Source organism: Rhinopithecus bieti, unplaced genomic scaffold, assembly GCF_001698545.2.
Source record: "Rhinopithecus bieti isolate Rb0 unplaced genomic scaffold, ASM169854v2 scaffold_18354, whole genome shotgun sequence".
NCBI lineage: Eukaryota > Metazoa > Chordata > Mammalia > Primates > Cercopithecidae > Rhinopithecus > Rhinopithecus bieti.
Genome location: NW_016809835.1, coordinates 4141094 through 4157237, shown reverse-complemented (window position 1 = coordinate 4157237; position 16144 = coordinate 4141094). Strand labels below are relative to the sequence as shown.

General features: G+C 37.6%; 1 protein-coding gene across 2 annotated transcripts in view; it reads right to left on the bottom strand.

The window, feature by feature from the left end:
• The window catches only part of ARHGEF28 (Rho guanine nucleotide exchange factor 28), a 320618-nt gene that overhangs the window by 57601 nt on the left and 246873 nt on the right, over positions 1-16144 (bottom strand). For both annotated transcript variants that reach the window (XM_017890633.1, XM_017890634.1), the window contains 8 exons: positions 14174-14229; positions 13032-13080; positions 11015-11159; positions 10807-10934; positions 8808-8948; positions 5828-6075; positions 2687-2812; positions 1398-1515 (listed from right to left, as the gene is read on the bottom strand). In XM_017890633.1, the coding sequence (XP_017746122.1) occupies positions 1398-1515; positions 2687-2812; positions 5828-6075; positions 8808-8948; positions 10807-10934; positions 11015-11159; positions 13032-13080; positions 14174-14229 (1011 nt within the window). The remainder of the gene's footprint in view (positions 1-1397; positions 1516-2686; positions 2813-5827; positions 6076-8807; positions 8949-10806; positions 10935-11014; positions 11160-13031; positions 13081-14173; positions 14230-16144) is intronic.

Below are 16144 nucleotides of genomic sequence, written 5' to 3'. Positions count from 1 at the left end.
GGCAGGAAATGTGTAATATACTAACTTAGGCCTTCCTTCCACCTTCTTAGACATAGGTAATCAATAATCCTCATGCCAAGTTTCTTAAAACTTAAGCCAGCTGTGGGGCCAAGCCAGTAATACTCTCAGAGTCACAGGGTGATATGAACAAGCCTCAGAATCATTTATATTCCTTGATCCCTTCCTCCATAAAATTAATATTCAAAATCATACTTTATAACTGCATTCACATAAATCTGAATATATTACTATTATAATAAAACCATTTTCTTTGACCATTTTCTTTAAAATTAAATATTTTAATTTCTGATGGGTACCATGAAAATATTTTCTTTTACCAAGTGCTGTGTTAATAGATAAATCAGCCATGCTCATACCAAGAGCAAATAATTATTGATTTCAGTTGTTATTCTTTAAAATACTGGCTACCTGCTCTTGTCTCTAGATTATCTTATGAAAATACTCTGAAGGAGTTTCTGAAGCAGCCTCCTGAAACTCCATATAAAAGTATATTTGGTGATAAAGACCACCTAGTTCATGTTTATTGAGGCAACTGGAACTGAAAGGTAATGTTTCATGTCATTTTGTAGTGGAGATAACTGAGGCTCAGTTAATAATTTGCCCAGTGAGTGAGTGGCAGAGCTGAGTATATACAATGCAACACAAGCATACAAAATTCCAAACCCAAGCCCTTTTTAACATAACACGCTACCACCCTAATAATAATCTTTACTCAAGATCAATATGTTAGCTTGAGGATTAGACCATTTTATTTATTCATTCATGGCATTGATGTTTTTATTTATTGATCATCTAGTCTGTACCAGCCATTGCACTAGACATTGAAGATCCAGCTATAAACCAGACAGACACAGGTCTTACAGATCCCACAAGGAGCTTACAGACCAGCCATGTGCATTCATAGCTTCTTAAAAGATGCCCATATGTTACTCCCTGGAACTTGATGAATTGACAGGGTCAAAAATGGATCCTTCTTATAATCCCTCTCAACTTAGTAACTGATTGCTTGGGAGAGTTGACATTTCGTGATAGGATCAATAGCGTGTTTCATCAGACTGTTGTGAAGGTAACAGGAAAATAAGGAAGAGGAGGTAGTAAGAAAGCCCAGTGGTGGGGAAAATAAAGAGGGGAAAGGCAGGTTCAAAGAAGAAGCCAGTTTGGTTTGGGCTACCTGTAGAAATTCAGACTATTATCCATGCTGCAGTATAAAAGATAATTTCTAAAAATGAATCCAAATTCTAAGGCTTTAACAGTTTCTCCATCATTAAACTCTTTACGAATCAGAGACCACAAACATTTATGCCTGTTTAGAACACCTCAGCTATGTTTAAAACTAATAAGAGGGGCAAATGTTTATCCCACAAATCACAACTTACCCTTTGTGTACTGCAATATCCTTTCCACCAAGACAGGGTATTTTGTAATACGCTGAGTGACCAACAGAATGCATTCTGGAATTCCTCGGCGTCGAGCCAAAAGATTACTATTTCGGAGCTTAAAAAATATATACATTTTATATACACAAATTCTACCTGTATTTACTTTTCAGGTGTGAATTTAACAATACAAAGAATCTGCAAGAGTACAATTTATGCAGACTTAACATTCATTGTTACCAAAATGATGCATTATCACTAATTTAAATTGTATACTTTGTCATAAATTTTAATACCCCAACTCTCCAAGATTTTAAGAAGTTTCAAGTTACTCTGATGTATTTGTAGTTAATTCCAAAAGAAGTTCCAATACTTCTAAGTGTCTTGATTTATAAATAGCAAAATTTTTGAAAAATAATCGGAAATCAAAGTCAGACTTTGAACATCAGTTTGCAGTTTACCATTTGTTTTCCCAACAGGTCTTCCTCCACATTTGCTGTTATTCATTACAGCCCTTAGAGGTCCCTCGAATCAGGACAACTTTTTTTCTAAAAATATCAAAGTATTCCTCATAGCATTCAAGTCCTCAACACACATTTATGTGGGAAAAAAGGGAGAAAATCTGGTAGCATCCTTAACATGGCAGATAAAAATTTAGAATCCAGGAAACTTTATAAGACAAATTTCTTCAACAAATAAATCAGCAGAAGAAAAAAGGGGTGGGATAACATTCAAGTTGAAAGAGATTTAAGAGATATAACAACCTCATACAATATGTGAACCTTGGTCAGATCCTGATTTAAGTAATCCAATTTTATGAGATAATCAGTGAAATTTTAAGATATCAAAATTATGGTTAGTTTATTTGTATAATAATGTCATAATTTTAAGTTTTCATCTGGAGAAAAATATTACAGATGAAATTATATGATGTCATGAATCTGCTTCAAGCTAATTCAGAAGTGGAGTAGATTCTGTGTTTATTTTCACTTTGATTTTTCTGATATATAACTTGTCAGGGCATAAAACAGCTTCCCAGTATGTTACAAATATTCTCAGATGGTTGGAAGACATGACTTCACAAATATACAAAAGGAAATGATTTGGGGGCAATATCATTTGAGTCTTCAGAAAAAGAGACTTTACATCTCTGCCACAAACCTTCCACCCCCCTTCTTCTTCCCCTGAAAAGCATCATCTAGCTATGAAATTTGTTTAAATCATTAAGAAACAAGCATAAACTATTTCTCCATGCTGATTTATCACTTTGTAATAAACTTTTAAAATACTTGCCTTAATAAAATTCTGAAACTTTTATTCTGCTGGAGTTCTTTAAAGAGGTTAACAGCTTCTTTATGATGGCTACAGAATTCTCCATATATTTTCTTCATTTTACTTGCATTTTCTTCTGCAAACTGGGAAGAACAGCATTTCAATAATGGTTTGTAAATTCAGTAAGTTCTAAACACACAAAAAATATGCAATTTTCATCTATTTCAAAAGAGTATTTGCAAATAAAAAAATAAATATTGTGGAGTTTCTGAACACAATCACTTATCTCCTCAGATATTTTTTAAATTAAAATAAAAGAAAGTTGAGTGGTAAAGGTCAACATAATGTGATATTATATTGAACTAATATGATTATCAAATAGCCAAATAAAAAACATTTGATATATTTTATTCTCTTCTTAGTTTTTAATACCAATTTATAATTTCAATGTATAGTTTTAATACTTGTATAGATTGAAAGAAAGGTATATGGCAACATTTGGGGAACTTCAGGAAGGTGTGGCACCACCACCCCCTCCCCCCCCAAAAAATCACTCATTTGGCATTTACACTGGCTAATGACCATGTCTATAGACTCGGTCCTTAGCAGGGATTTTTGCTTTTTTGTTCACACATTACAAGTAGATCAAGGGCAGGCTATCATTAGCCAAAATGAAAGAGACCAGTGAATAATAAGACTGCCTGTTTATTGGCTAATGAAGAGAAGTAGAGATGTGCGCTGGATGTTTCAATAAGTCTTACCTGTAGAAAAACACCTATAGAAAATCCACATAGGAATCAACTTAGAATCATAAAGTGGTGTGAAGAGAACTAGCTGAATGACTTGAAAGCCATTTTTTTAGACTGTGATGGCCTTACATGCACATGTACACACTGAAGAGCATTGTAATGGAAACCAGAACACATCCACCCTCTTAAAAGTACTTCAAATTTACATCACAACCTCTTATCTTTTCGTCTTTGCTTATATGAATGTGTGGGGCCAATAAGCCTCAAATGATAATTCTTAAACGACTTACAATCATTCAAAAAAAATTACTTGAGTACAAATCTAACAAAACACATATATGATTCATATAGTAAAACTATACAATGCCAGTGAAAGATGACAAAATCTAAATAAATGAAGTGCTACACGATGTACATGGATTAGAAGACTCAAAATAGTAAAGATGTCAATTTTCTCCAAACTGATAGTTTTAATACAATTCTTAACAAAATCCCAGTATGCTTTTTAAAAATATAAATAAGACTATTCTAGAATATATATGAAAAGGCAAAAGAACTAGAATAGCTAAAACAATTTTGGAAAAAATAATAAAGTGGAAGGACTCGGTCTTCTAAGATTATATAGCTACAGTTATTAAGACTATGGAAAGACAGACCCATAGATCAGTGAAACAAAATAGGAACCCAGATACCCACATGATTTTGACAAAAGTGGAAAAGCAATTAGACAGAGGAAGAATAGCCTTTTCAACGAATGGCCCTGGAGCAACTGGACATCCATAGACAAAAAGAAAAAAAACAACAACAACAACCCTCAACCTAACCTAAGTCTTATAACCTGCACAAAAAAAAACTCAAAATGCAACACACACTTAAATGTAAAACATCAAACTGTAAAACTTTTTTTTGAGACAAGGTGCCACTTCTGATGCCCAGGCTGGTGTGCAGTGGTAGGATCTTGGCACACTGCAATCTCAACTTCCCAGGCTCAAGAGATCTGCCCACCTCAGCCCACAAATAGCTGGGACTACAGGTGCATATTACCACGCCCGGCTAATTTTTATATTTTTTGTAGAGACGGGGATTCATCATGTTGCCCAGGTTGGTCTCAAACTCTTGAGCTCAAGTGATCCATCCACCTCGGCCCCCCAAAGTGCCGGGCTTACAGGCATGCACCAACATGCCCAGCCAAAACTGTAAATCCTTTTTTAAAAATAGGAGAAAATGTCTGAGACCTAGGGCTAGACAAAGAATCCTTAAACTTGAAACAATAGCACAATTCTTAAGAGGAAAAACTAATAAACTAGACTTCATCAAAATTAGAAAATGAGAAGACAAGTTACAGATTTGGAGAAAGTGTGTCAGTCACATATCTGACAAGAACTAATGTCTAGAATATGTAAACAAACCTTAATATTCATCAATAAGAAAACAAACAATCCAATTAGAACATGAGCAAAAGACATAAACAGAAATTTCACTGAAAGGGATATACAGATGGCAAATAAGCACATGAAAAGATATTTAATATCATTAGCCATGAGGGAAGTGCAACTTGAACCATAATGAGATATTACTTTATACCTCTTAAAATAGCCAAAATTAAAAACAGTGGCAATATCAGATGCTGGTGAGGATGTAGAGAAACTGGATTACTTGCACAGTGCTGATGAGAATGTAAAATGGTACAACCACTCTGGAAAACAGTTAGCAGTTTCTTACAAAACTGAACATACAACTCCCATACAACCCAGAAATTGCATTCCTGGGCATTTATCCCAGAAAAAATGAAAGCTTAGGTTTGCACCAAAATCTGCACATGAGTGTTCATAGCAGCTTTATTTATAACAGCTAAAAACTGGAAACAAGAAGATATCCTTCAATAAGTGAATGAGTAAACGGTGACACATCAATAGCATGGAATACTACTCAGCATAACTCCCCCATTTTCTGCATACAGACCAACAGCTGAATTCCATTGCTGTAAATGACAGGACGAAACAGCTTCAAAAAACAGTACATTTGGAGAAGATGGCATTCTAGCATCTACCTAGGGAAAGCCATGCTAAAGCAACTGCAGATGGAGCTCCCTGCCTTTCCAAGTGTTGCAGACCACTGTAAAATGTGACATTCAGGTGAATTCCTGATTGTTTTCCCCTAAGTGGCCCATTCACTCAGTAAATATTTATAGTACCATGCACTGTTCCAGGTGCTGAAATATAGCATTAATCAAATAGCCAAGAATCCCTGCCTTACTGGGACTTACAAGCTAATGATGGTCAATACATCCTCAGAACGTCACTATGAATGTTTCAAAATATCATTTTTAAAATCTTGTTGATGAAAGGACAGATTTTGATTCAAATCCCACTTACGTCAAAAAGGTCAAGGACTTTAAGCTTTTCTTACCTGTTGTACCAGAATATCTCCAATTCGGTCGATCACAAAATTCCTGTCGCTGCCGGCACAGGATTCCTGCCTTCGTTCCTTCATACTGTAGAAGAAAAGCCTGTGGATTTCAAGCAACTCATCTAAACAGGGGAAAATTTTGTCCACGGTGCTGTGGTCCAGCTGCAGTTCCTCTTTCATGCCTTTCCTGAAGATCTCAGACATGATGAACAGGGTCTGGATGTGATGCATCTCTGTTTGCATTAGCTCTGAAATGTGTGAGCACACATAAACCTTAAGCTTTAAAAAGCAAGTATCACTATTAAACTAAATTAGTAACTCAACACTATATGTTACACAAATAAAAAAGAAATGTTTAAGAATATCAAGAATATTCCAACATAAAAGTCAGCATTAAACATTTCATTCACCCTAAAATATTAAACCATTTTCTTTTATCCAGATATTAAAGAGGATATATATGTCAGGTCCAATATACAAGAATCTAATGTATCTGAAACTCAATAATATAACTAGCTAGGATCTTTAGATACCTTCAGCTAGGAACTAGGTCTTATTCCAACCTGAATGCCCTTTAAAACACAACTTAGTTTGTTGGCTTCCTTTCTTCCTTTCTTTGTTTGGTTTTTGCATTGAGCAGGAGCACAATTAATTTGGTGAAAGGAATGGAACTAAATAAAGGTCTTCAATGCAGAAAACCGTAAGTCCTTTCTATTGCAGAATCTGTCTCCAAAATTCCATTTTCTCCAGGGGAAAACAATGCATCACAATCAATCAAAGGACACCATCAAGAAAGTGGAAAGACAACCCACAGAATGGGAGAAAATATTTGTAAATAATGTATCTGATAAGGAACTTGTATCCAGAATATATATTTTTAAAAATCTTGTAACTCAACAATATAAATAAATAAATAACCAATTCAAAAATGGTCAAAGGATTTGAACAGATGTTTCTCCAAAAGGATATACAAATGGCCAATAAGAACATGAAAAGATGCTCAACGCCATTAGCTATTGGGGACATGCAAATCAAAACCACAATGAGACATCACTTCACACACATTAGGATAATTATAATAAAAAAGCAATAAACAAGTGTTGGTGAGGAGGCAGAGAAACTGGAACCCTCATACATTGCTGGTGGGAATGCAAAATGGTATAGCTGCTTTGGAAAACAGTCTGGCAGTTTCTCAAGTGATTAAACATAAAGCTACTCTAAGACCCCAAAAGTGGAAAAACCCAAAATGTCCATCAACTGATGATTAGATAAACAAAATAGAATATTCGTCATCTATTAAAAGGAATGGTGTACCCATACATATTACAACTAGGATGAACCTCAAAAACAGTATGCTAAGTGACAAACGTCAGCCACAAAGGACCACATATTGTACCATTCATGTAGAATGTCTAGAATAGGCAAATCTGTAGAGACAGAAAGTAGATTAGTGTTTGCCGGAAGCTGGAGGAAGGGGTAAATGGGGAGTGACTGGTAACATGTACAGGATTTTTGAAGCGATGAAGATGTTCTGAAATTAGACAGGACCTGATGGCTACACAACTTTGTGAATATACTAAAAACTACTAGATTGTGTACTTGTAAAGGAGTGAATTTTGAGCAGGTGAATTATACCTCAATTTTTAAAACGCATCAGGAGAGAAAATAACAACTCACAATTTACAGGTGCACCAAAAGTATTAGTTGCACATTAATGAGTATTGCCAAACTTACTGCAAGTTTTGGGAAAGAACCTTAAATATCAGCCATGGAGAGTCAGCAAGTCTAAACATAGCTTTAATATTTTATTTCCTGTCATGTTTTTAGTGCCTACTCTATGCTAAGCACTTACCTATATCATTTCATTTAATCTTTTAACCCATTAATACATTATGACCCAGAAAATAGGAATGATTTTCCTCATCTTTAAAAGAGAAACAGTGAGGACGAGAGGGTAAAGAATTTGCCCAGGAACACAAGCCTTTCTGACACAAAAGGCCATGTAATCATTCATTCCAATGGGTTAGATTATTTTTAATAATATGAAATTGAGAGGTAAATGAAGAAAATTGACAGAATATAAATTGCCTAAGAAACACTAAAAGGGACAGCATCTTCCTTTCCAAAGTAACTCACACCTACACAGCTCTTGACAGATTTCTAAGCACACTCGTACACCATCTCACCTCATGTCCATAACCACCACCTGAGGCAGGTGAAAAGGTATCCTAACTGCCTATGGACTTCGGGGCCCATACTTGCATACATAGGATTAGTGAAAAGACCCAGTGTTATCTTTAAAGTAGGGCATCTTCTTGGAACCACATTTTGGCATCTACTTTGTACTTGAAATTTTTCAAAGTTTCATTTTTTTCCTAGTCTACAATTTTAACTTTCCCCAATCCAGAATGCCTTCATCCCAAATAGCATGACAAAAAACAGTCTCACCACAGCTGAATTCTGTACTCAGGATGGCAGCACACAGTCAAACCCTGCCCTAACCCAGGTGCAGCTACTCGGACTGCCCCGGTCTCTGTGAATGGCTGGTGTATGCAGCCAAACTGGAAGGCCATATGCAATAGCCCTACATTAAAATATGTGAAGGTGCACTGCAGTTCTTATATAGAAGAGGTAAGAGTATAGGCCAAACCAAAGTAAACTTGAAAGGAATATGGGAAATAACATTTGCTCTGTGCCAGGTACATATTATGCCTCACTGCAATCTCAAAACAGTATTTAAAACCTGAGTATTATTAGGTCATTGCAAAACTGATTGCGGTTTTTGCTATTACTTTTAATATTATCCTCTTTTTAAAGATGGAGAAACTAAGGTCAAGGTGATTTAAATAATTTGTCTGTGATCAGGTAAATAGAAAATGATAGAACTGAGATTTTGCCCAACTCTGTACAGTTGCAAATTCCATGTTCTTTTCTCTGTACCACACTGCTTCAACCCAAAAAGCATATTTGAAATGCTTACCAAAAATGACATCCTGTCTTTTGATGACATCCTTCTCCTGCCTATTACAAAATGAGGGATCCACCACAAGACTCCAAGATTCTGCTTCAAACTCCCGGGCATCACTGCTGAGGTCACTCCACAGAGAAGAATCCACAACATCTAACGTGTGTTTAGAAAAGAAAAGCCAGAAGTATAATAACGCAGCACAAATACACCTTCGTAAGTCTACGGATTCCTCACCCTAAATAAATCTGCTATGAACATGGAAACTATTAAACCAAAACATATTAACATGGAGTGAAACTCTTTTTTTTTTTTTTTTTTTTTTGAGACAGAGTCTCTCTCTGTCACACAGGCTGGAGTGCAATGGTGCGATAGCTCACTGCAACCTCCGCCTCCCAAGTTCAAGCAATTCGCCTGCCTCAGCCACCCGAGTAGCGAGGATTACAGGCATGTGCCACCACACCTGGCTTAGTTTTTATGTTTTTGGTAGAGATGGGCTTTCACCATGTTGGCCAGGATGGTCTTGAACTCCTGACCTCAAGTGATCCGCCCGCCTCAGCCTCCCAAAGTGCTAGGATTACAGGCCTGAGCCACTGTGCCCAGCCAGAGTAAAAACTTCTTAAAACTGGACTGATGAAATGGTTCAAATTAAGACAGCTTTCATGAACGCAAAGAATCAGATATTTAAAAAGAGTGATTGTTTATATGGAGGAAAAAAGACATTTGAAGATTCTTTTGCTTGTTTTGGCCTGCTCTATTTTAGTTTTATTTTTGGTAACCTACAGAGTCCGTAATGTGTGTACACAATCTTGAACACATGAACTTCTTCTGCTCTGGGTTATTTTGCACCGTTTACTAAAATCTGAATTGTGTACTCATCCATTTGATTTGCTCTTGACTTGCTAAGACACAAAGCAGCATGTAAGTACTTGAGTCACAAATGAGTGCAGATTTTTCTGATAAAATTACAAACAAACCACACATACATACATGCAACCCTCCCCCGCCGCTCCCCTCACACACACTCCTCAGGAAAACTAAACCCTATTTACCCAACGGCACTCATTAGAGAGGTTCCAGCTCAGAGCAGTACAAATGAGATGACAACGAATTTAAAGACTTAAGATTAAAATAAAACAGATTCCTGGGGCAGAGTCCACTCCTCTCTCTTGTTACTACTCTCTTTCCATTTGCTTTTCCTTCTTACTGGTGCAGCTTGGATATAAAAACCAATTCCCTAGATTAAGTACTGCCCTATAAAATACGCTTTTAAAAAATGCTTTAATGGCTGGGCACAGTGGCTCATGCCTGTAATCCTAGCACTTTGAGAGGCCGAGGCAGTTGGATCACCTGAGGTCAGGAGTTCAAGACCAGCCTGGCCAATGTGGTGAAACCCCATCTCTACAAACAATACAAAAATTAGCTGGGGGTGGTGATGTGCACCTGTAGTCCCAGCTACTCGGGAGGCTGTGGCAGGAGAAGCGCTTGAACCTGGGAGCTGCAGGTTGCAGTGAGCCAAGATCATACCACTGCACTCCAGCATGGGCAAGAGTGAGACTCCATCTCAAAACAAAATGTTTTTATTCCCCTAGGAGGCAACAGATGGGGTAAGTATCTCAGATTCTTTGATAAGGTGAGACTTATCAAAGAAGACCAGTCTCAACTAACTAAAGTATGTTTTGATATAGGATCCTATTCCAATTCATCAATGGCTAGAAAACATTTTTAATAATAAACACATAATATATTTCATTCTCCTCATTATGCTTGTGACATTCTTTTAGTAATATGTCTATTTAAAATTTACATCATATTTCCTTGGTCATTATCTGGTTGTCTCCTCTGGGGCTAAATTTTCATTCTTTTAAAAGTAGAACCTGTACCAAAGAGACACCCTGAAACAGACTTCATTGAAAAAGAAAAAAAAATGCTTCAATCTTATTTCCTTCAGAAAATATCCTTTTGGCAAATGCTAACAAAAACACAAATAAATGGAAATGTGTCTTCTCCTCACCTTCCATTATGAAAGACTCTGTAGAGGGAGAAGAGCCCATGGACTGTAGCAGCTCATCAGAATGAGACCTGCTTCTGCAGCTATTACTGTCACTCTCAGACTCCAAGGATGTGGCTGACCTCCTGAAGCTAGGAGAGAGGGAGGGGAGCAAAGTTAGCCCCAGCAGCCTCTCTGAGCCATTAACATGTAAAAACACACTCAGCCTTACCTTTCCAAGGTGGTGCCTGGAACACTTCTGGACAATGGATGAACCTGTCCCACAGTCTCCCTCTTTCCAGTCGGCAATCCAACAGGCATGGAGGAAGAAGGGTGCAAGGAGAGACCAGGCTGTGGGATGTCTCTAAATGAAGAATCTGGAAATCGGAACAGATGCTTCATGTGGTTTCCAGGTGAGTAATTACAAGTAAAAGTAGTCACTTGAAAGCCAGAAAGCTAAACCCTGCAATGACCACTTGTAATCTGTCGCATGCTCTGCCTTAAAACCAGCCTCCCTGCTACATCCTGACCCTTGCTCCTAGTGTCCCTTTCATTTGACACCCTCCTGACACCCATGCTGCGGGCCTGCTTCCGCATCTCCACTTGGAGACTGTGGGTGTTTTGGATTGCACAAACAAACAAGACAATGGAATGGGGAAATACTGTACCAGCTTTCCCATAAATCACTGCTTGTACTCCTTGGAGCCAGCTTTAAATAGTTGCAAGGTGTTATTAGTACTGTTACTGAATGCATATTGTGTGTATAAACAAGCATCCACACACGGAGAACACATCAATGGAATGGAATGATGCTGGAGAGCCTATTCTTCACGGTATAAGGATCTCAGGCAAATGAAACCTTAAAGCCAAGCTGGGCTATTCTCTCTTACACTTGGAAAACTAAATAGGGCTTCTGTATTTTTCTGGTCAGTTCTAAAATATTCTGGGCAGAGATGCATTTACATTTGATGTGTACTATAAATGACTCAGAAGACATTTCAGTCCCATATTACAGCTGTGTAGTATATATATTCTCAAGCAAAAGGTAAAAAATACTAACACAGATCCCAGACATTACAAAGCATTTTACACATGCATAAGTTAGTTCTATTCTTACGACTCCCATGTGATGAGGAGTAATATATGGTATTTCATCAATTCTATATATTATTTTCACATTTAACCCTATGAAAATGAGAAGCCCCTTATAACTAACATCATCAAAGAGACTTTTGGGGTCAAGGCAAGAGAGTGATGTGACAGCTGTTACTACCTACACCAACTTAACCTAATATAACGTTACACTCAATAGCATGTTACCACAAATTTGCATGCCTAATTGTCCCCTGATTAAAGTGGTTTTAAAATATCAGTCACACTTTGTTACATGGAAATGAAAAGTTACCATGCACTTAAAATTCCTGCCACATGTCAAGCAACACAACTTTATGCAGAAGACATCACAAAATCTCTCACAATAAAGCAAGAGATTTTCCAGTTTAGGAGACATTGGTGTGATTGGTTCTTGTATGCAATGTAAAGAACTGTCAAAGGGCACCAATTATTTTCAAGAGAAACTGCTCAAATTTCAGCAACATACACTTCAGGAAAAACACTGCCACCGAATTTTAAAATATGCAAACAAAACTCCAGTAAGCCTTGAAATTTCACAGTCATTCTAAAGGTGCTAATGAGATCACAGCCTCAAGCACAGCTAATGAAACACCAGGTAACTATGATAACGGACAACAGAAACTGATAAGAATCTACAGACTCCAAATTTGAAGATTTTTTCCATCAAACATCGCAATTCTTAAGAAGAATGTGGTGTGTATTTGTATAGACAAATATATTGCTGCAATATTACTATAATATGCTACTGCTAGGAAAACAAAGTAATGTACATTTCATGTAGTATTTCTCTTTTCCTTGAAGGATTACTAATACATCAGCAGAGCATATTCCACTAGACAGCATCTTAGAATTGAAGCAACATGGTAATACCTTTTCCTTATAGCCTTCTCTAATATAAAAGATCATATGGTACATACAACACAAAAGTTCTTAGGCTGGCCTAGAAGTTAATAGCCTTCTTGACCACTTTATAAAACTAAAAATTATGCCAAGCGTATGTTATGAAAGAAGAAATAACTGGATAAATGAGAAAACAAAAGGAGATATTTTATAATGGAAAATGTGTAGTATGTATTAAATTTTTTAAAGTTCTTGTCGTTTTCCACATCACTTACTTCCAAGGATGGTCTGTGGTTTGTTCTTGTTATATTTCTCTTGGAATTTCTGGTGAAGAATATTAGAAACACATAAAGTAAGATCAAAGTATCATTGGACTACAAGAATATCCACATAGTTACACAGAACAGGATTCTTATCTACATCATTTTTGTTATTTTATTTCCAAGAGGAATTCAAAGCGAAATACATTAAATGCAATGAAGAGTAAAATGTGATAAAATGCGCAAGTTATAATGAAGGGGGGCCTCAAGAACATATGCCTCGCCTCCTGAACACTCCTGGCTTCATTAAAAGCCTCGGGGAACCAGAGGTCTCCAGCTCACGTGTCCAGACCCAGGCTGAAAGTTCCTATCAATGCTGCCTTTCTCCTTCCTGTTTCTTTGTACCTCCTGCTCTCCCTCCTAACTATAGGAGACAACTACCTGGAGCATTGAAATGTCACCTTCAAAACAGCCCTCAACTCTGTAATCTGACACAATAATGTGTTCCTATCGACACAGAGGTTTGCAACTGCAAGTTTCCCCTGAAGGATCATCATGGTCACTCACGTGCATCTGTGACATGACTACTGAGTGGAAAAGAAAGGAACAGAATCACAGACACCTTTACCTACTCAAGCCCATTCCCAACTACAGAGGACATTCTTCTAGTCCAGTGGTTCTCAAACTGAGGTCTCAGAACCAGCAGCAGCATCATTACCTGCAAACTTGTTAGAAATGCACATTCTCAGGCCCCACCTCAGATCTATGGAATCAGAAATTCTGGAAGTGGGGCCCAGAAATCTGTGTTGTCACAGGTCTTCCAGTGATTGTGAGGCTTTCAGACATTCGTGACTTCCTACTCTGCTCTTCATTTGCGTGTACCCAGGGCTTACACTGCTAAACCAAGCAGGTCTCTACAGAAAGCCTAACATAGCCACAGCATATAACACAAATATCTGGACTTGAGCTTTCCTTCCATTTCTAACAGTGTACAGTTAAGCAAATAACTATATACTTTGAGCATATGTTATATTATCGCTATCATGATCGTTTTAGAAATAAATCTATAGACGGTAATAAAAAAAGAGTAAAAGCTCAAATAGATACTATGAAGCAACCATGCTAGATACCATATTCACAGATTACTGAGCAATTACCTTGGTGCATGGAGGTGCAGCATCTTTGCAACCCTTGTGCACATTTGCATTACAGTCTGAAATAAAGGGAAAAGATAGAAAAGCATCCATCTTACTTAATTAGTCTGAAATTAATAAGACTACATCATGCTTTTACTGGTCATTATAAAAATAACACATAAACATTACGGGTATCTGGAAAACTAAAGAAGGAAAGCCAAATATTTAAATCACATGTATCCTCACACCTCAAGCACAAGCAGACTGCTATTACTTTAATCTCTTTGGAGATATTTCTCCCCTTATGCACAGGATCTTATCAATTACTAAATCTGGAGTTAGGAATGATATGTATTTCTGCGAAGCTTCTGTGTCTCCCTGAGAACTCACTTCCTATTACATGTTTTACATTGCATGGGATTTCTGACACCTGGCTGGCAGTAACTCCCCACTCCCACATTGGGTAAAATGCCTATCACAACCAGAAGAAAGAAACTCTTAACAATGCTGAAAAAAAAAAAAATGTATTGTGAGGTTTTGGCAAGAATTCCTACTAACTAGAAGTTTTAGGTAGTCTAATTAAATGAGAAATGTTAGCCCTGTGCCCATTGTTTTATATCATAAAAGATCCCATGTTTTATATCATAAAACAATGGACACATGTCATAAAGCAATGTCATCTCACTGGAAGAATGTAAGGGAAGAATGTAAGGGAATACTTTCCCTACCCCTTTCTGCCCACGAACACAGACACTGAGGCTGTCCTCATGGAAAGCTCCACTGTATGGGCACTGGTTGCTGCCAGGGTGCTGTCTTTGGGTCCTTTCCCCTCCCACCTCCACATCACCACCCCCCACACACTGTAGCACAGACGGAGGAGCCTGGGTGCATTGGAAATGTATGCAGAAGGAATCCTTCTGTGGGAGTGGAAGATCCCATGTTGGTCCATCAAAGCCACGCTGCATAAGTGCCACTGACCCACTAAGAACTGGGCAGGAAGCTGAGCCCTACAACTGTCCTCAGGCTGCAGGTCTGAAGAGGCATTTCAGTCAACACGCCAGTGGCCAGCAAGCAGGGCCCAAGGCTAATCTGTGCATTGGCCCGGCTGATAAGTATCAGATTCAGACAGCCCTCTCCTCATGGCAGAGTGAGTAAATAATAGAGCAAATGTAGATGCTGTAAGATACCACAGAACAAAGTTACACCAACAACTCACCAGAAGAAGCAGCCACTGAATACTAGATCCAGAAATAGGAAAGAAACTTTAGATACTTGAAAATTGTTCTTGATAAGAGGCAGAAGACGGGGGCCTCAGTAAAATAGAATGAAAGGGCATGAAGGGAGAACAGGATGTGAGACTTGGCTTGCAGGAGGAGAGGAAAACGGAGCTTCATGAGACAGGCAAGGACGGCAAGGAAGGGAAAGAGACAAGAGCGCAATCTGAACTGAACTGAGAAGAATCTGTGTGGCGCAGACATCAAAACCAAGCTATGAAATTACACTGGAAAGACTCCCTCCAGAATGTGGAGAAGAAGAAGAGTATAATTATAAAATAGACGTCATACAAAGAACATAGATAGCAGAGATCACACTTACCCAAGGAAGAGATCAGGAAAATTAGATCAGAAGCAGTGACAGACAAAGCTACCACAGACAAGAATTCTATAAAGCTGAAAAAGCGCCCAAAATGACACATCAAAAGTTCTCACTGTTTCCTAAGAAAAATAATTAAATGACACCTATTCTATAGACACATCCTGACAACATCCATATGATTAAAAAATGAAAAGTCCTCAAGCATAAGGCAGAAAATGAGGGTTATCAACAATGGAATAGGGTCAGGTTGGCCCTAGACTTTTACACTATGATAATAAATGCCCAAATCTATTGCAACAATGTTGGCAAAGCAATGAAGGGAAAAGACTTTGGTCCAATAATTTATTTAACTAGGTAAGTTGTTTTTCTTGTGTGGAAAAAAAAAGAAGATATGTC